The following is a 12604-nucleotide window of genomic DNA, read 5'->3' as shown; positions in this document are numbered from 1 at the left end:
ATGCACAGTTCACTGTTGCTGAACAAGCTTCCGGGGCATTTTGAGTTATGGTGATGCCCCATCACCTGACGCATTTGGGATTGATAGTTCATCCTTAGGAACAAGAAACTAGTTAAAGTGGGGAATCATAAAATATTATTGAAGGGTCTGCTCCCTTAAGCATGTTATTTTAACTTAAAATATATAAAAGAATATTCATTCATTTGCCAATTGTACCAGATTCATAGCTTCTTTCAACCCCCATTTCACCCACTTTGTATTTGGAGAGGTTGGAAAGCTAAATAAACAAACAAACCTATATTTCCCAGACTCCCTTGCAGCTAGTGTTCTGTTGGGAATTGGGTTTTGTCAATTAAGCGCACCCACACAAGCCTTGGAAGGTAATCTTTCTGTGGGAGAGTGGGCAGACTGGCAGACTCTGGCAGGCATGTGTGTCACCCACTGCCTGATCACCAGCTTTGTGGTGCGGGTGACTGGGTGGGAGCTGTCCTCTGATTTCTGGAGGATGAAGTGGCGTGGTGGTGGGGGCTGCTTAAAACATGGGTCCAGGGCAGCCTGACGTCTGCACCTCTAGTACTGCCAGCATTTTGTAAGCACCTAATGCCCTATAGAAAATTTGCCTTTCTACCTGGAATACCTGGAGAGGTTCATTTCATGCCCTGAACTCTGATTGAACCAACTACCTTTTTTATGTAAGGCCAAAGCCTTTTCTTTCAGGATGAGTCCACCGATTTGAATTCCCCATAATCTCTTGTGCACAGACCATACACTCACAACGTATCATGTACAATTTCTCATCTTGGGTTCTTTAAATTGAAGTGAAAGTGTAAAGACTCTATTGAAGCAATCTGTGTATAGAATCCTTCTAGACGTTTATAATTCCAACTGAATGATCCAGTCTTTCCAAAGCACTCAACATAGTTTCATGGAAACAAGACCTGTTGTGCATTCCTATTTCACTGATGTATAGGAAATTGAATTGAATAACCATATTACAATAAAAAGTACAACTACATAAACTGGGAATAAATGCAACTGATCCATGATAAGCATGCAATAAGGAAATTATATAGAGAATTTAAAAGGAATTGAATGCTTTCAAAAAGTTAACATTCAGCAGTTAGAATAGATATATGTCTGACATTGCATGGTAGAAGTTTTCAAGCATACAGCAAAGTTATAAAGATTCTATAGTGAATACTCATGTACCATCACCACCTAGATTCAAACTAGGTTCTACGTTGACTTATGGTATGCACCAAATTGTAGTATTACTGTGGGAAATTGCATTATTTTGCAATTGTTTTCATCTCCACTCCCCGTGGGAAGATTGCAGACATCTTTGTCCCATTGACACCATGTTTGACCACGTAACTTGTTTTGACCAATGAAATGCGAGTGGAAGTGACACTGTCACTTCTAGGCAGAAATCTGAAAAGCTAGCATGTGGTTCCCCATATTGCTCTTTTCCTTCTGTTATAAAACAGGCAACGCTATGGAGAGAAGCAGTCCCATCAGCCTGGGTCTCGGAACAAGATGACACAGAGCAAAGCTCCAGCCCACCCTTGGTGAACTCATAGAGCAAGAAATGAACTTTTGTTGTTCTGAGCCACTGAGACTGGAGTGTCATTTGCCACTGCAGCATATTCTAGTCTCTTCTGGCTGATGTGTGACCCAGTGCTGTGCATTGGCGTTTGCTCCACTTGGTTCTGGGACTATGGTACAAAGGTCCTACAAAAAGGTCATAAGTGTTTATCGCTGGTACATGGGATCAACAGGAGAGGGCACAGAGCAGAAATGTGCATCCAAGGGAGCTGTGACTCCTTGATCCAAGGAGGTCGACAGGAGAGCCAGCCACCTGCTAGGCATGCCTCTGCTCCTGGCCTGGAAGATTCTCCACGGGTGGCCGAAGATGAGGTTCCACTGTTTGCATCTGCTGAATGCTCTGACAGGAACACTAAGGAAAAACAATACAGCTTCGGCTGCAGCTGTCAGAGGAGCCTGGGAATTGAAGGTGACTTTGGAAGTCGCTCATGTTACGTTCCCATGATGAGACTGTTGTCTCGGTTTCCTGTGTTTGCTATGACAGATCCCCACAATCTTGGTGGCTTGAAACAACAGAAATATAATCTTTCCCAGTTCAGAGGCTGAAGTCTGACATGGGACTTGCTGAGCAGAACTCCAGGTGTGGATTCCAGGATGTGTCCATCCCTTGTCCCTTCCGGCTGCTGGTGGCCACCGGCCTTCCCGACTGTGGCCGTGTCCCTCAGGCTCCGCCTCTGTCTTCACACGGCCACCTCCTCTGGGCATGCCTTTCTTTGCTTGTGTTTTATAAGGACACCTGTGGTGGCATCTAGGGGCACACCCAGATAACCTAGGGTGACCTCATCTCAAAATCCTTGACGTAGCTCCATCTACAAAGACCCTTTCTCCAAACAAGGTGACCTGGATGAGATCCAGGCACCAGAAAGGGGTGCCTCTGGGCAAACCTTAGTCAACCTCCTGCATCTGGGCGGTGGGACAGGCTGGACCATGGGCTGAGATCCTCCTGCTGGTTCCTGCCGTGACGCCTCTGTGACCCTGCACAGGTGACCCAGGTGACCTTGGGAAGGTGACCCGGGGCCACGGGAGAAATTTCCAGGACGGGAGGGAGCCGCTCTGCTCCTTGGGAAGCGCGCTGGTCTCCGGCATCCAGGGGCCTGGCCCTGGGGCTCGCTGGACTAGAACCTGCAACTGGGAAGGGGCTGGGTCCTGGGGTGAGGGTGGTGGGGAAGCCTCCTGCCATCCCGGGGGCTTGGGGGGAAGGCCCCCCGCAGTGATTCAGCTGCTTTAAATCTGCCAGGAAGGTCCACGGCCGAGACCTGTTCAGTGGACCCACCGCTGCTGCCCCCGCTAGCACCCCATTCTGGGGGTGTCACACCCTGTGCCAGGCCCTGCGGGTGCTGGGGATCCAAAAAAGCTGAGGGACGTCCCTGCTTCCGGGAGGCGTTGAGAGAGCCGATGGAGAAGAGGGGTCCCGAGGGCAGAGGGGACGGGACTGAGCACCCAGCTTGGCCTCAAGGGGCCGCGGAGTGTGGTGTTTTTAAAGAGGGGGTGGGGGGGGTGCACATGCTCTCGTCTGCTGGGACAGCTCATCACCAATTTCTGATGGAATACAAATGTTACGGGTGGGATGTCTGTCATGCCCAGTCAATGCAGAATGAAGTCTCTCTCTGGTACCCTCTGCCCACTGCCAACTGAAAGTGATTCTGCTATGGATGGCAGAGCACAGAAATGCCAAAACAAGCAAGCAAGTGTGTGGTAGCAGCCAGGATTGGGTGGGGGGTGGAAGGGGCACCTCCCAAGGAGCGCCCCTCACCTGTCAGCCCTGGGGCAGTTCAGCCAGCCAGGCGCCTTTTAGAGACCCTATCCGAGCATGATGCACACAGCACCCTGTATACAGTAAGCACTCAATTGATGTGGACCATTCTTATTTTTTTAAAAATTTTTTATTAAATATAACAAACATCTTTGGAAAACTGAGAAATAGGAACATGTTTGGTTAGTGTGTGAATCCTCGCAGATGGGTTGTTCACTTTCCTCTCATCCCTTCAGAAACAAACCCTGATCATTTGAGCCTCTCCCACGGGGCTGCACATCGGAGCCTGGTGCTCTTCCTCGGCCCAGGGCCAGGTTGCAGACGTGTGGGTTCCTTGGATGCCCTAGTGGCTGCTTCTCTCAGGCCAGTGCTGACTCACCACGAGGACTGCACCGTAGCCTCTCTCCATCCATTCGGCCCCCGCCTGGGTTTCTGGGTTCAGACACTGTGCAGCCAATTCAAAGTTAACTAACCTGCAATAAATTGCCCACATCTTCCCTGTTCCTATCCGCAAAGAGCAGGTGGGAGAAAAGCCCTTAATACATTGCAGGGCCCACAGTGAGCACACAGCGTTAGCAGCTTGTGGCACTATTACTTTTCATAATTATTATGATCATAGCAGACTCATTGCAGTTGCTTTATTTTTTCCTGGAAGATTATTTAGAACTCCTTGGGTACATCTCACAGGGGTGGACAGAGGACTGCGGGAGGGCAGGAGGATGGAGAGTTCATCTGCCCCCTTTTCTGGAAGCTCCTTAAAGAAAAGGACTATCTGATATGTCCCGTGTTCTGGCAACCCCTGGGGCCTGGCACTAGGTAAGTGAGCAAGGAATGAGCATTTGTATGCTTCACAGTTTTCCAAAGATGATTCGGGGGAATCAAATCATCCCATCCTGATTCCACCAATCAGGCCTCAGCTCTCTGAGCACTTTGAAATAAACAAAGGTCTTTGCCTTCCCTGCCTCCACCCAATCTAAGAAGCAAGATATGAGTATGAACTTTCAGAGGCAAATTACTGCCCCACAGGAAAAAAGCTATCCTCTCCAAACGACGCTTGTGGGCAGGCTGCATTCTTGCCTTTAAGTCTCTTGGTGGGGGAAAGAGGTCCTGGCGAGTCGGAGCTGAGGGTAGTGCTGTTAGGCAGACGCCCCGGTCCCCGCGCCGTGCAGACCCAGAGGCTGGTGCCTGCAGGGCGACAGTGCCAGCCCAGGGCCGCTTGCTGAGCATCGCTCTTCTAGGGAGATGTTCCCACGTCAGTCTCCTCGGTCCTCACAGCAGCCTTGCAGGGAACAATTTTGGTCATTAGGAGCCATCACAGCTTGACTTTACCCAACCTTCCAGATGTCATCTGGCTTTACCTTCATTGCCCCTCCCAGTCACGACTTTCAGGCCCCTCTGCTTTGGAAGAGGATGGGGCTTCGCTGGGAATGTCCCCTCCCGACCTCCTCCTAGCAATATGGCTGTCCTGACACGCCCCTCACCTTCCCCCCCAACCGAAAATCACCCTGACCCCCTGTGTATATTAAATAACACACCTTTCTTGCCTGTATTTTAGCACTTTATACATTATGGGCACTCATTCATTCATTCAGTGAGAGAACACAGGGTAACCTCTTGGAACAGTTGCAGGCACCAGCTCGGTGCTCTATAAACTTGAGTCTTGTCATCATCATTCACTCATTCGATATTTATGGAGTGTCTCAGGCACCGTGCTGTTTTCTGCAGTCACAGCAGTGAACAAGACAGAACGGGTCCCCGTTCACCCCACCCCCGGTGCCAAGCCAAGTCCCCTTCTCCCTTAGGACATAGGGCTCCGACGCTGTGCAGGACCCCGCCCAGCGCCGAGACTACAAGTTCCAGAAGGCCGCGCGGCGGCGTCGCCGGGGCCCGCATTCGCGCACGCGCGACGTGGTGACGCCGGGCCGCGAGCGGGCGCCGGTGGCTGCGGCCAGCGGGTGGGGCGGAGCCGGCGGGCGCTGCTGCCTTAAGGGCGGGGCCGGAGCCGCGTCGCCTCAGTCGGCCGCGGGGCAGCGGACGGGGCGGCTTCCGGCGCCCGTTTCTCCCCCTCTGCCTCTTTCTCGGCGCTCCCTGCGGGTCCCGAGCGCGGCGCCATGTCGGAGCCCGGCGGCGGCGGCGGCGGCGAGGACGGCTCGGCCGGCCTGGAGGTGTCGGCGGTGCAGAACGTGGCGGACGTGTCGGTGCTGCAGAAGCACCTGCGCAAGCTGGTGCCGCTGCTGTTGGAGGATGGCGGCGAGGCGCCGGCCGCGCTCGAGGCTGCGCTGGAGGAGAAGAGCGCCCTGGAGCAGATGCGCAAGTTCCTCTCGGACCCGCAGGTCCACACGGTCCTGGTGGAGCGGTCCACCCTCAAAGGTGCGGGGCGGGGCCGGGGGCAGCAGGGGCCCCAGGGCGGCGTCCCGAAGAGGGCAGGGGCGGCCGGGCCTCTCCATGGCCGCAGTCGCCCCGCGGGAAGGGTCCCTTCAGAGGCAGGGGGCGTCCAGGCCCCCCAGTGGCCGCAGGCACAGAGGGCAGGGAGCGCCCGGGCCCCCACGGCCACAGACACCCCGCGGGCAGGGCCCCCCAGGACCGCAGACACCCCGCGGAGGCCGGCCGGGGCCTCTCTCTGGCCACACCCCGCGCCCCGGGGGTGCTCCCTGTCAGTGTCGCGGGCAGGGATGAAGGTGCCCCCTCCTGCCGTCACCCGAAACAATGGGATCCCTTTGTCTGCTTCTGCTCGGGCCTCCCAAGATGGCCGAGTTGGGTGGAGACAGCGTCTCCCTGGGCCGAGCGCGGGCGGAGGCCGCATCCCTGCTTCCAATATCACATGAGCTCTTCGCTTTCGGTTTTTGTCCAGGCCGAGCCGGCGTCGGAGGGATGCGTCAGGGGCAGAGCCCCAGGCCGGGGGCAGCCTGGATCCTTGGCTTTAAGGCTCTTGGTGCGGGGACGGAGGTCGTGGCGGGTGGGAGTTTTAGGGGCGTGCTGGCGGGCAGGGCCGCGAGGCCTGCGCAGTGCAGACGCGGAGGCCGGGCGAGGGTGACAGTGCCAGCCCCGGGCGCTCGCCGAGCATCTCTGTCCTAGGACCGCTCCCGTTGGTCCCTGCTGCGTCCCCCCTCGGTCCTCAGGACAATCTCGCCGAGTGGGAAACTGAGGAAACTGAGGCCCAGGTTGAGTGACCTGCAGCCCTCCTCCCTAGACTCAGCATCTCTGCGTCCAGGCCATTGCTTGTGCTTGCCAGTCATATCTTGTATCTGCATGAGCTTAGATGGTCTTAGTGAGAATTCTGTGACATTTGAGTCTGATTTTACAGATTTTTTTTTAAAAGAAAGGACTCAGGTTAAGCACCCGGCGGAGCTGGGACCAAAAGGTGTCTCCTCAAAGCAAGGCCAGATCTGCCTTGAGAGGTTGGAGCTTGTCTGCAGGGAGGGTTTCACGTTGATCTTTTAAGACCACGTTGTAGTCATTAAAGTTAGTATATTTGATGAGTCGTATATGGGTGTGGCACCCTGCATCTGGGAGTCCAGGGATGATGATGTCCAAAGTAAAATTTAACATTAGCCTGGCAGGATTGAGGATTTCTGAAAATGGCTTCTCAAAAACAATCACCCATGTGATTCTCCTGTCAATGAGAGCGCACACACCATCCTCTCCCATCCCACTTTGTATTTCCTTCTGATAGTTTGTTTCTTTCAATGGCTGCCCTTACTTAGAAGATGCCTCACCATAGCCTTGACTTCTGCTGGACATTGGGATATTTCTTAGGGCCACATAGAATGCTCATAGCCAATAAGGCCTTCAGGTAGATTTAGGGGATTAATGGCGTTTAGGGTTATTTCTTGCTATGTTTGGGGTTATGTTTTCCTGCATGGAAACCATTTGTATTTTTTAAAAGCATTTAGCTCCTTTCCTGGGTTTCAAAAAGAGTATGTAGTTGCGGTAGAAATACTGTTAAATAAAATAAACATTACCTGTAATCCTTCAACCCAGATATAACCACTGTCAGCATTTTGGCATATGTTTTTCAGTGCATATGCATTATTTTATTAAAATATAAAATATGTTTTAATCTGTGTTTTTTACCATACTGTATTTTGACTAGTTTGACTTTGGCTGATTTTTTATTATATTTTTATTGTGCCATTTACATATTGGAATTCTACCTCCAGTAGCAATAGATTATGGAAAATTTTTGTGCGTTTTATTCTTTGCTTCTAGAGCGCTCATCAGTAATTCACTTTTATCAAGCATCTTAGAATTGAACTTACCTAAGATAGTTGGGGTCGGGGAACCCGATTTCTGTGGTATCCTCTCTAAGTGCAAGTCAGCTCTGTATTTTATATATAAGTACATTGTCTTCCTTTCAGCAAAAATGAATATCCAGGCATCCAAATCTTGGCTCCATCATGACTTGCACTTTTAAAAGTCGACCAAGAAATGAGACTATGCAATTTTGAAATCCTACCTCATTTCTGTATTTATAAAAACTCCTAAAATATTTCTGTTAATTCAACCTGCCTATAATTTATTTTTTACTTATGAAAATCTAAGGAAAGATTTAAAAATTAATCCAGTGTTACACTATATGGTTCCATTGCTCTTAGTAGCATCCTGGCCACACAGTATCTCAATTTAGATATGACAAGTACAGACCCAGGACACTCAATGGGAGGGCTTTCTTCTGGGTTGGTTTTTGTGAGTTAGCATTGGCATTTGGACAGTTAATCAAATATGAACATTGAGTACTTAATTACGGACAAAAGGTAGACTTGCCTTAATGTGGAAAATAAATCTGCTTTGTTTAAACTGAATAAAGAGCACCCACAATGATGAAGTCATATAATTTATTTAATGCACAAGGGGGAGATTGCATTTATTTTAAACCCTGCTCCCCCCCCTTTTTTAAGACAATAATTTTCCAAATACTTGTAGTTGAAAAGAGAAGCATTTTATATATATATAAAGTGTGTGTGTGTGTGTGTGTGTGTGTGTGTGTGTGTGTGTTTTAGCTACCCCAGTTAGCTATAACCTTTTGGTGAAGTATAGCATTCCTTAAAGTGAATAAAGGTTGTGAATTCATGGCTTATTTTGATGGTGAAGAATTTGAAATTGAGTGGGAAAGAGAATGTTAAGTTATAGCTCCTATTTTAAAAACAAATCTTTCTGTAATTCTTGGCCTTTAGGAAATTTTCCTCATAATGTACTTATAAATTAGGACTAAATAGGTTCTATTTTACCCATTACTTAACAAGGCATCTTGTAGTGGTAATGATGCTTTTGCAGCACTTTTTATGTGAAGTGCATTTTTTGCTGTGTTTTATCCCCATGAGAGGAGGGTTAGGTTGGGTTGGAACAGGTAACATCTTCGGTTTACAGCTGGTGGAATGTATCTTCCCAAAACTTTCTGTGCTGTGGCAGCTCCTTAGTGACCAGGCTGCCGTCAAGTGCTGGCTTTTTGTTGGTTTTACACTCAGGTGTCTTGCTATACCCACCCTAATGCTTGGAACTTGGTTGTTAAGACTGAAAATAGTGGTTGCCTTTAGTCAATATTTGCCTTTAGTTTGGGATTATAGTTTTTAGTTTTACCTAAAATAATTTGGTGGAATAGTGCAATGATGGCTGGGACTGGAATGCGAAATAAAACTAGAGCTTCTTACAGTACTCAGCTTCCTAGAAATATAATAGTGGAAAAGTTTTATGGGAGATGTTTTTGTGAGTTTTTTTTTTTTTGACATCCAAGTATATGATCACTTTTGTTGTAATTTACACAGATTGGAAGAAGGAACAAAAACCTGTTCCTTCTCGATAGAGAAGTCCTGCCCTAGATAATCCCTAAGAGCCTTTAAAAAAAATTTTTTTTTTGAAATAATTTCAAACTTACAGGACAGTTGCAAAAATAATACAAAAAGACCAGTACAGAGAACACCAATATATTCCCTACCCACATACCCAGATTTACCAACTTTTAACATTTTGCCTCATTTGTTCTATCATTCCGTCTGTCTAGCTTGCTGTCTATTTTCTAAACATTCTAGAGTAGGTCACATACATCACTCTCCTTGAACATGTAATCCTTCCATGTATATTTCCTATGAGCAAAGCTATTCATTTTTATAACCTCATTAAATGTAACTATCAAGTTCGAGAAATTTAACATTGATAAAAAGCATACCGTCTATATTCTGTTTTTTCCAACTGTCCCAATAATGTCCTTTTGCACATTTTCTCTGTTTAGGGTTTTTTTTTAATTTACTTTTCTGAGAACTTAATTTTACTGAAAAAATAAAAAATGTAGTGGAATGATGACAAGTGTAATATTCACTTCTGGCCTTTGCTTATACCCAGAACGGTTAATAAATTGACAAGAGTTTTCTATAAAACCGTACTACCTTGGAGACAGGCCTGGGGTCCGTCCCCTGGAGTCTTACTGTCCTGTGCTGTCACGCTGTAGGCGGGGCCCCCCATCCTGTCAGAGAACAGACGAGTCTGCAGCGAGGTACGCGTGAACGTGCCGTGCAGCGCAGTAAGTGAACTGTGTGTACACCCAGGGGCAGCAGTCAGTGATTCTTTTTGAAAGCTAAGATGGGTGGAAGTTCTGTTTATCAGCATCACATAGGATCAGGCTGTGAGCACTGGGAGAGATTCAGCCCAGCCTTTGCCTTTTCTGAGTGAGGAAACGGAAACTCCAGATTTTAACATTCAGTTGAGAAAAGGTTGTTTCAGGAAGGATTATGAACCCTAAAAGCTAATCTCTCTGTGCGATTCCTTGGTATCCATTAAGACAGGAATGTTTGTTCAGTCAATTTCATTTAGTTTATCAACATTTATGTCTTTTGAGTTAGTATTATTAGCCTTTAAAAGTACTAAAGTCTCAAGTTCGTAGACTTTAATAATTTATTAATTTTTCTACCCTCATTTGTCTTTTTCTGGAGATACCAAAATGAACCTCAGTTTTACTTTATGTGCAGCTATTATATGGGGGTTCAACACTCCTTCATACTCCTAATGACATCACAAGTAGAAGTTGTCAGGTTGATGAGAAAACTCAAGACTTTCTCATCAGTTCTTAGCCCTGTACCAGAGCTGGGAGTGGCTGTGGCAAAGCCCGGGTTCCTCAGGAGGAGGAAAGATGACAAGAGAGGGTGCCAGGGTTGGGAAAGGAGGGAACTAAAGCAACCTTGTTAGGAGAAAAGAGGAGGGAAATATGATAGTGATCAGCCAGAATAATTTGTATTGGTATGTTTGGGATTTTAAAAGGAAAGGTGCAACAAAAGAAAAAATAGATAAATGGGAGCTCCTCAAGCTTAGAAGTTTCTGTACCCCAAAGGAATTTGTCAAAAAGGTGAAGAGGCAGCCAACGCAATGGGAAAAAATGTTTGGAAACCATGCATCTGACAAAAGACTGATATCTTGCATATATAGAGAAAACCTGCAACTCAATGACAAAAGTACAGACAGCCCGATTATAAAATGGGTAAAAGATATGAAAAGACATTTCTCTGAAGAGGAAATACAAATGGCCAAGAAACACATGAAAAAATGTTCAGCTTCACTAGCTATTAGAGAGATGCAAATTAAGACCACAGTGAGATACCATCTCACACCAATTAGAATGGCTGCTATTATACAAACAGGAAACTACAAATGCTGGAGGGGATGTGGAGAAATTGGAACTCTTATTCATTGTTGGTGGGACTATATAATGGTTCAGCCACTCTGGAATTCAGTCTGGCAGTTCCTTAGAAAACTAGATATAGAGTTACCCTTCTATCCAGCAATTGCACTTCTCGGTATATACCCGGAAGATCTGAAAGCAGTGACATGAACAGATACCTGCACACTGATGTTCATGGCAGCATTATTCACAGTTGCCAAGAGATGGAAACAACCCAAATGTCCTTCAATCGATGAGTGGATAAATAAAATTTGGTATATACACACGATGGAATACTATGTGGCTGTAAGAAGGAACGATGTCGTGAAACATATGACAACATGGATGAACCTTGAAGACATAATGCTGAGTGAAATAAGCCAGGCACAAAAAGAGAAATATTATATGCTATCACTAATGTGAACACTGAAAAATGTAAAACACATGGTTTATAACGTGGAATGTAGGGGGACTAGTGATCTAGAGCAGTTAAGGAAGGGAGAATGATAACCCAATAAGAACAGATAAGCTATTGAGGGTAAATTTAACATTCTGGAAATGCTCAGGAATGACTATGGTCTGTTAATTTCTGATGGATATAGTAGGAACGAGTTCACAGAAATTGTTGCTATATTAGGTTATTTTCTTGGGGTAGAGTAGGAACATGTTGGAAGTAAAGTAGTTATCTCAGGTTAGTTGTCTTTTTCTTACTCCCTTGTTAGAGTTTGTTTGAAATGTTTTTTTTATTTTTTTTAATTTTTTATATAGTTGATTTAAGAAAAAAAGAGTTAATTAAAAAACAGAAAAAGAAACAAAACAAAACAAAACAAAACAACAAAACAGGGAAAGGTGAAGAGAACCAGAATCACGAAACAAGTAATGTGGTGGGGTGGGGAGCGGGGAGAATGACTGGCTTCCCGCGGTGGGCGGGGGGGGGGGGGGGAGGAGGAGCGAGCCGAGCTGGGCTGCGGGAACCAGGTGGTTTCTCTTGGACTTTATCTGTGCTCTATCCTTTTTTTCCTATTGTGCCTTCACCAGACTTTGTGAAGACATAAAAATGCCTGGTCCACTGGGGGGGGGGGGGGCAGTTGAACTTGCATCTTTTTTATATTTCCTTAACTGAGACATAATGCACCCCTCATTCACAGTAGTGATTTGAAATACTTTACAGGAGGCTTTCAACAGAAGCATACACAGAGTAGTTCTAAATGGCGTTTGAGCATCTCTAGAAATCGTTAACTCTGGGGAGTTAACCAAGGCGCGCCCACAAGTCCCGGCAGTGGGGATCCCCCGGCCTGCGCCCCGGGAGCCGGGAGCCGGGGCCCTTCCTTCCCTGTCCGCGCTGCGCTCGGCCTTGATTCCCTGACGGTGTCCGCAGGCGGCGCGGTCGGGGTCCGTTCGCAAGGCTGACTTAAACTTGGCTGAAGGTGAAATTACCTGATAAAACATGCATATTTTGTTTGGAAATAAGCTTCCAAACATAACAGGGTTAATAGCTTCTTTGTTATTAGGAATTAACAATCAACTGTCCTCCTCTCTCCTCTGAACAATTTTTAATGTTTCTGCAGGAATAGAACATCAAGTTACTGTTCTTTGGAAGA

General features: G+C 47.1%; 1 protein-coding gene across 1 annotated transcript in view; it reads left to right on the top strand.

The window, feature by feature from the left end:
- The first annotated feature begins 5385 nt into the window (after nt 1-5385).
- Nucleotides 5386-12604, top strand: part of DYNC1H1 (dynein cytoplasmic 1 heavy chain 1) — a 71410-nt gene continuing 64191 nt past the window's right edge. Inside the window, exon 1 of the mRNA XM_037831842.1 lies at nt 5386-5728. Within this exon, the coding sequence (XP_037687770.1) occupies nt 5470-5728 (259 nt within the window). The 5' untranslated portion in view covers nt 5386-5469. The remainder of the gene's footprint in view (nt 5729-12604) is intronic.

Source organism: Choloepus didactylus, chromosome 4, assembly GCF_015220235.1.
Source record: "Choloepus didactylus isolate mChoDid1 chromosome 4, mChoDid1.pri, whole genome shotgun sequence".
Classification (NCBI taxonomy): Eukaryota; Metazoa; Chordata; class Mammalia; order Pilosa; family Megalonychidae; genus Choloepus; species Choloepus didactylus.
This window is presented reverse-complemented; position numbering and strand designations above follow the sequence as displayed.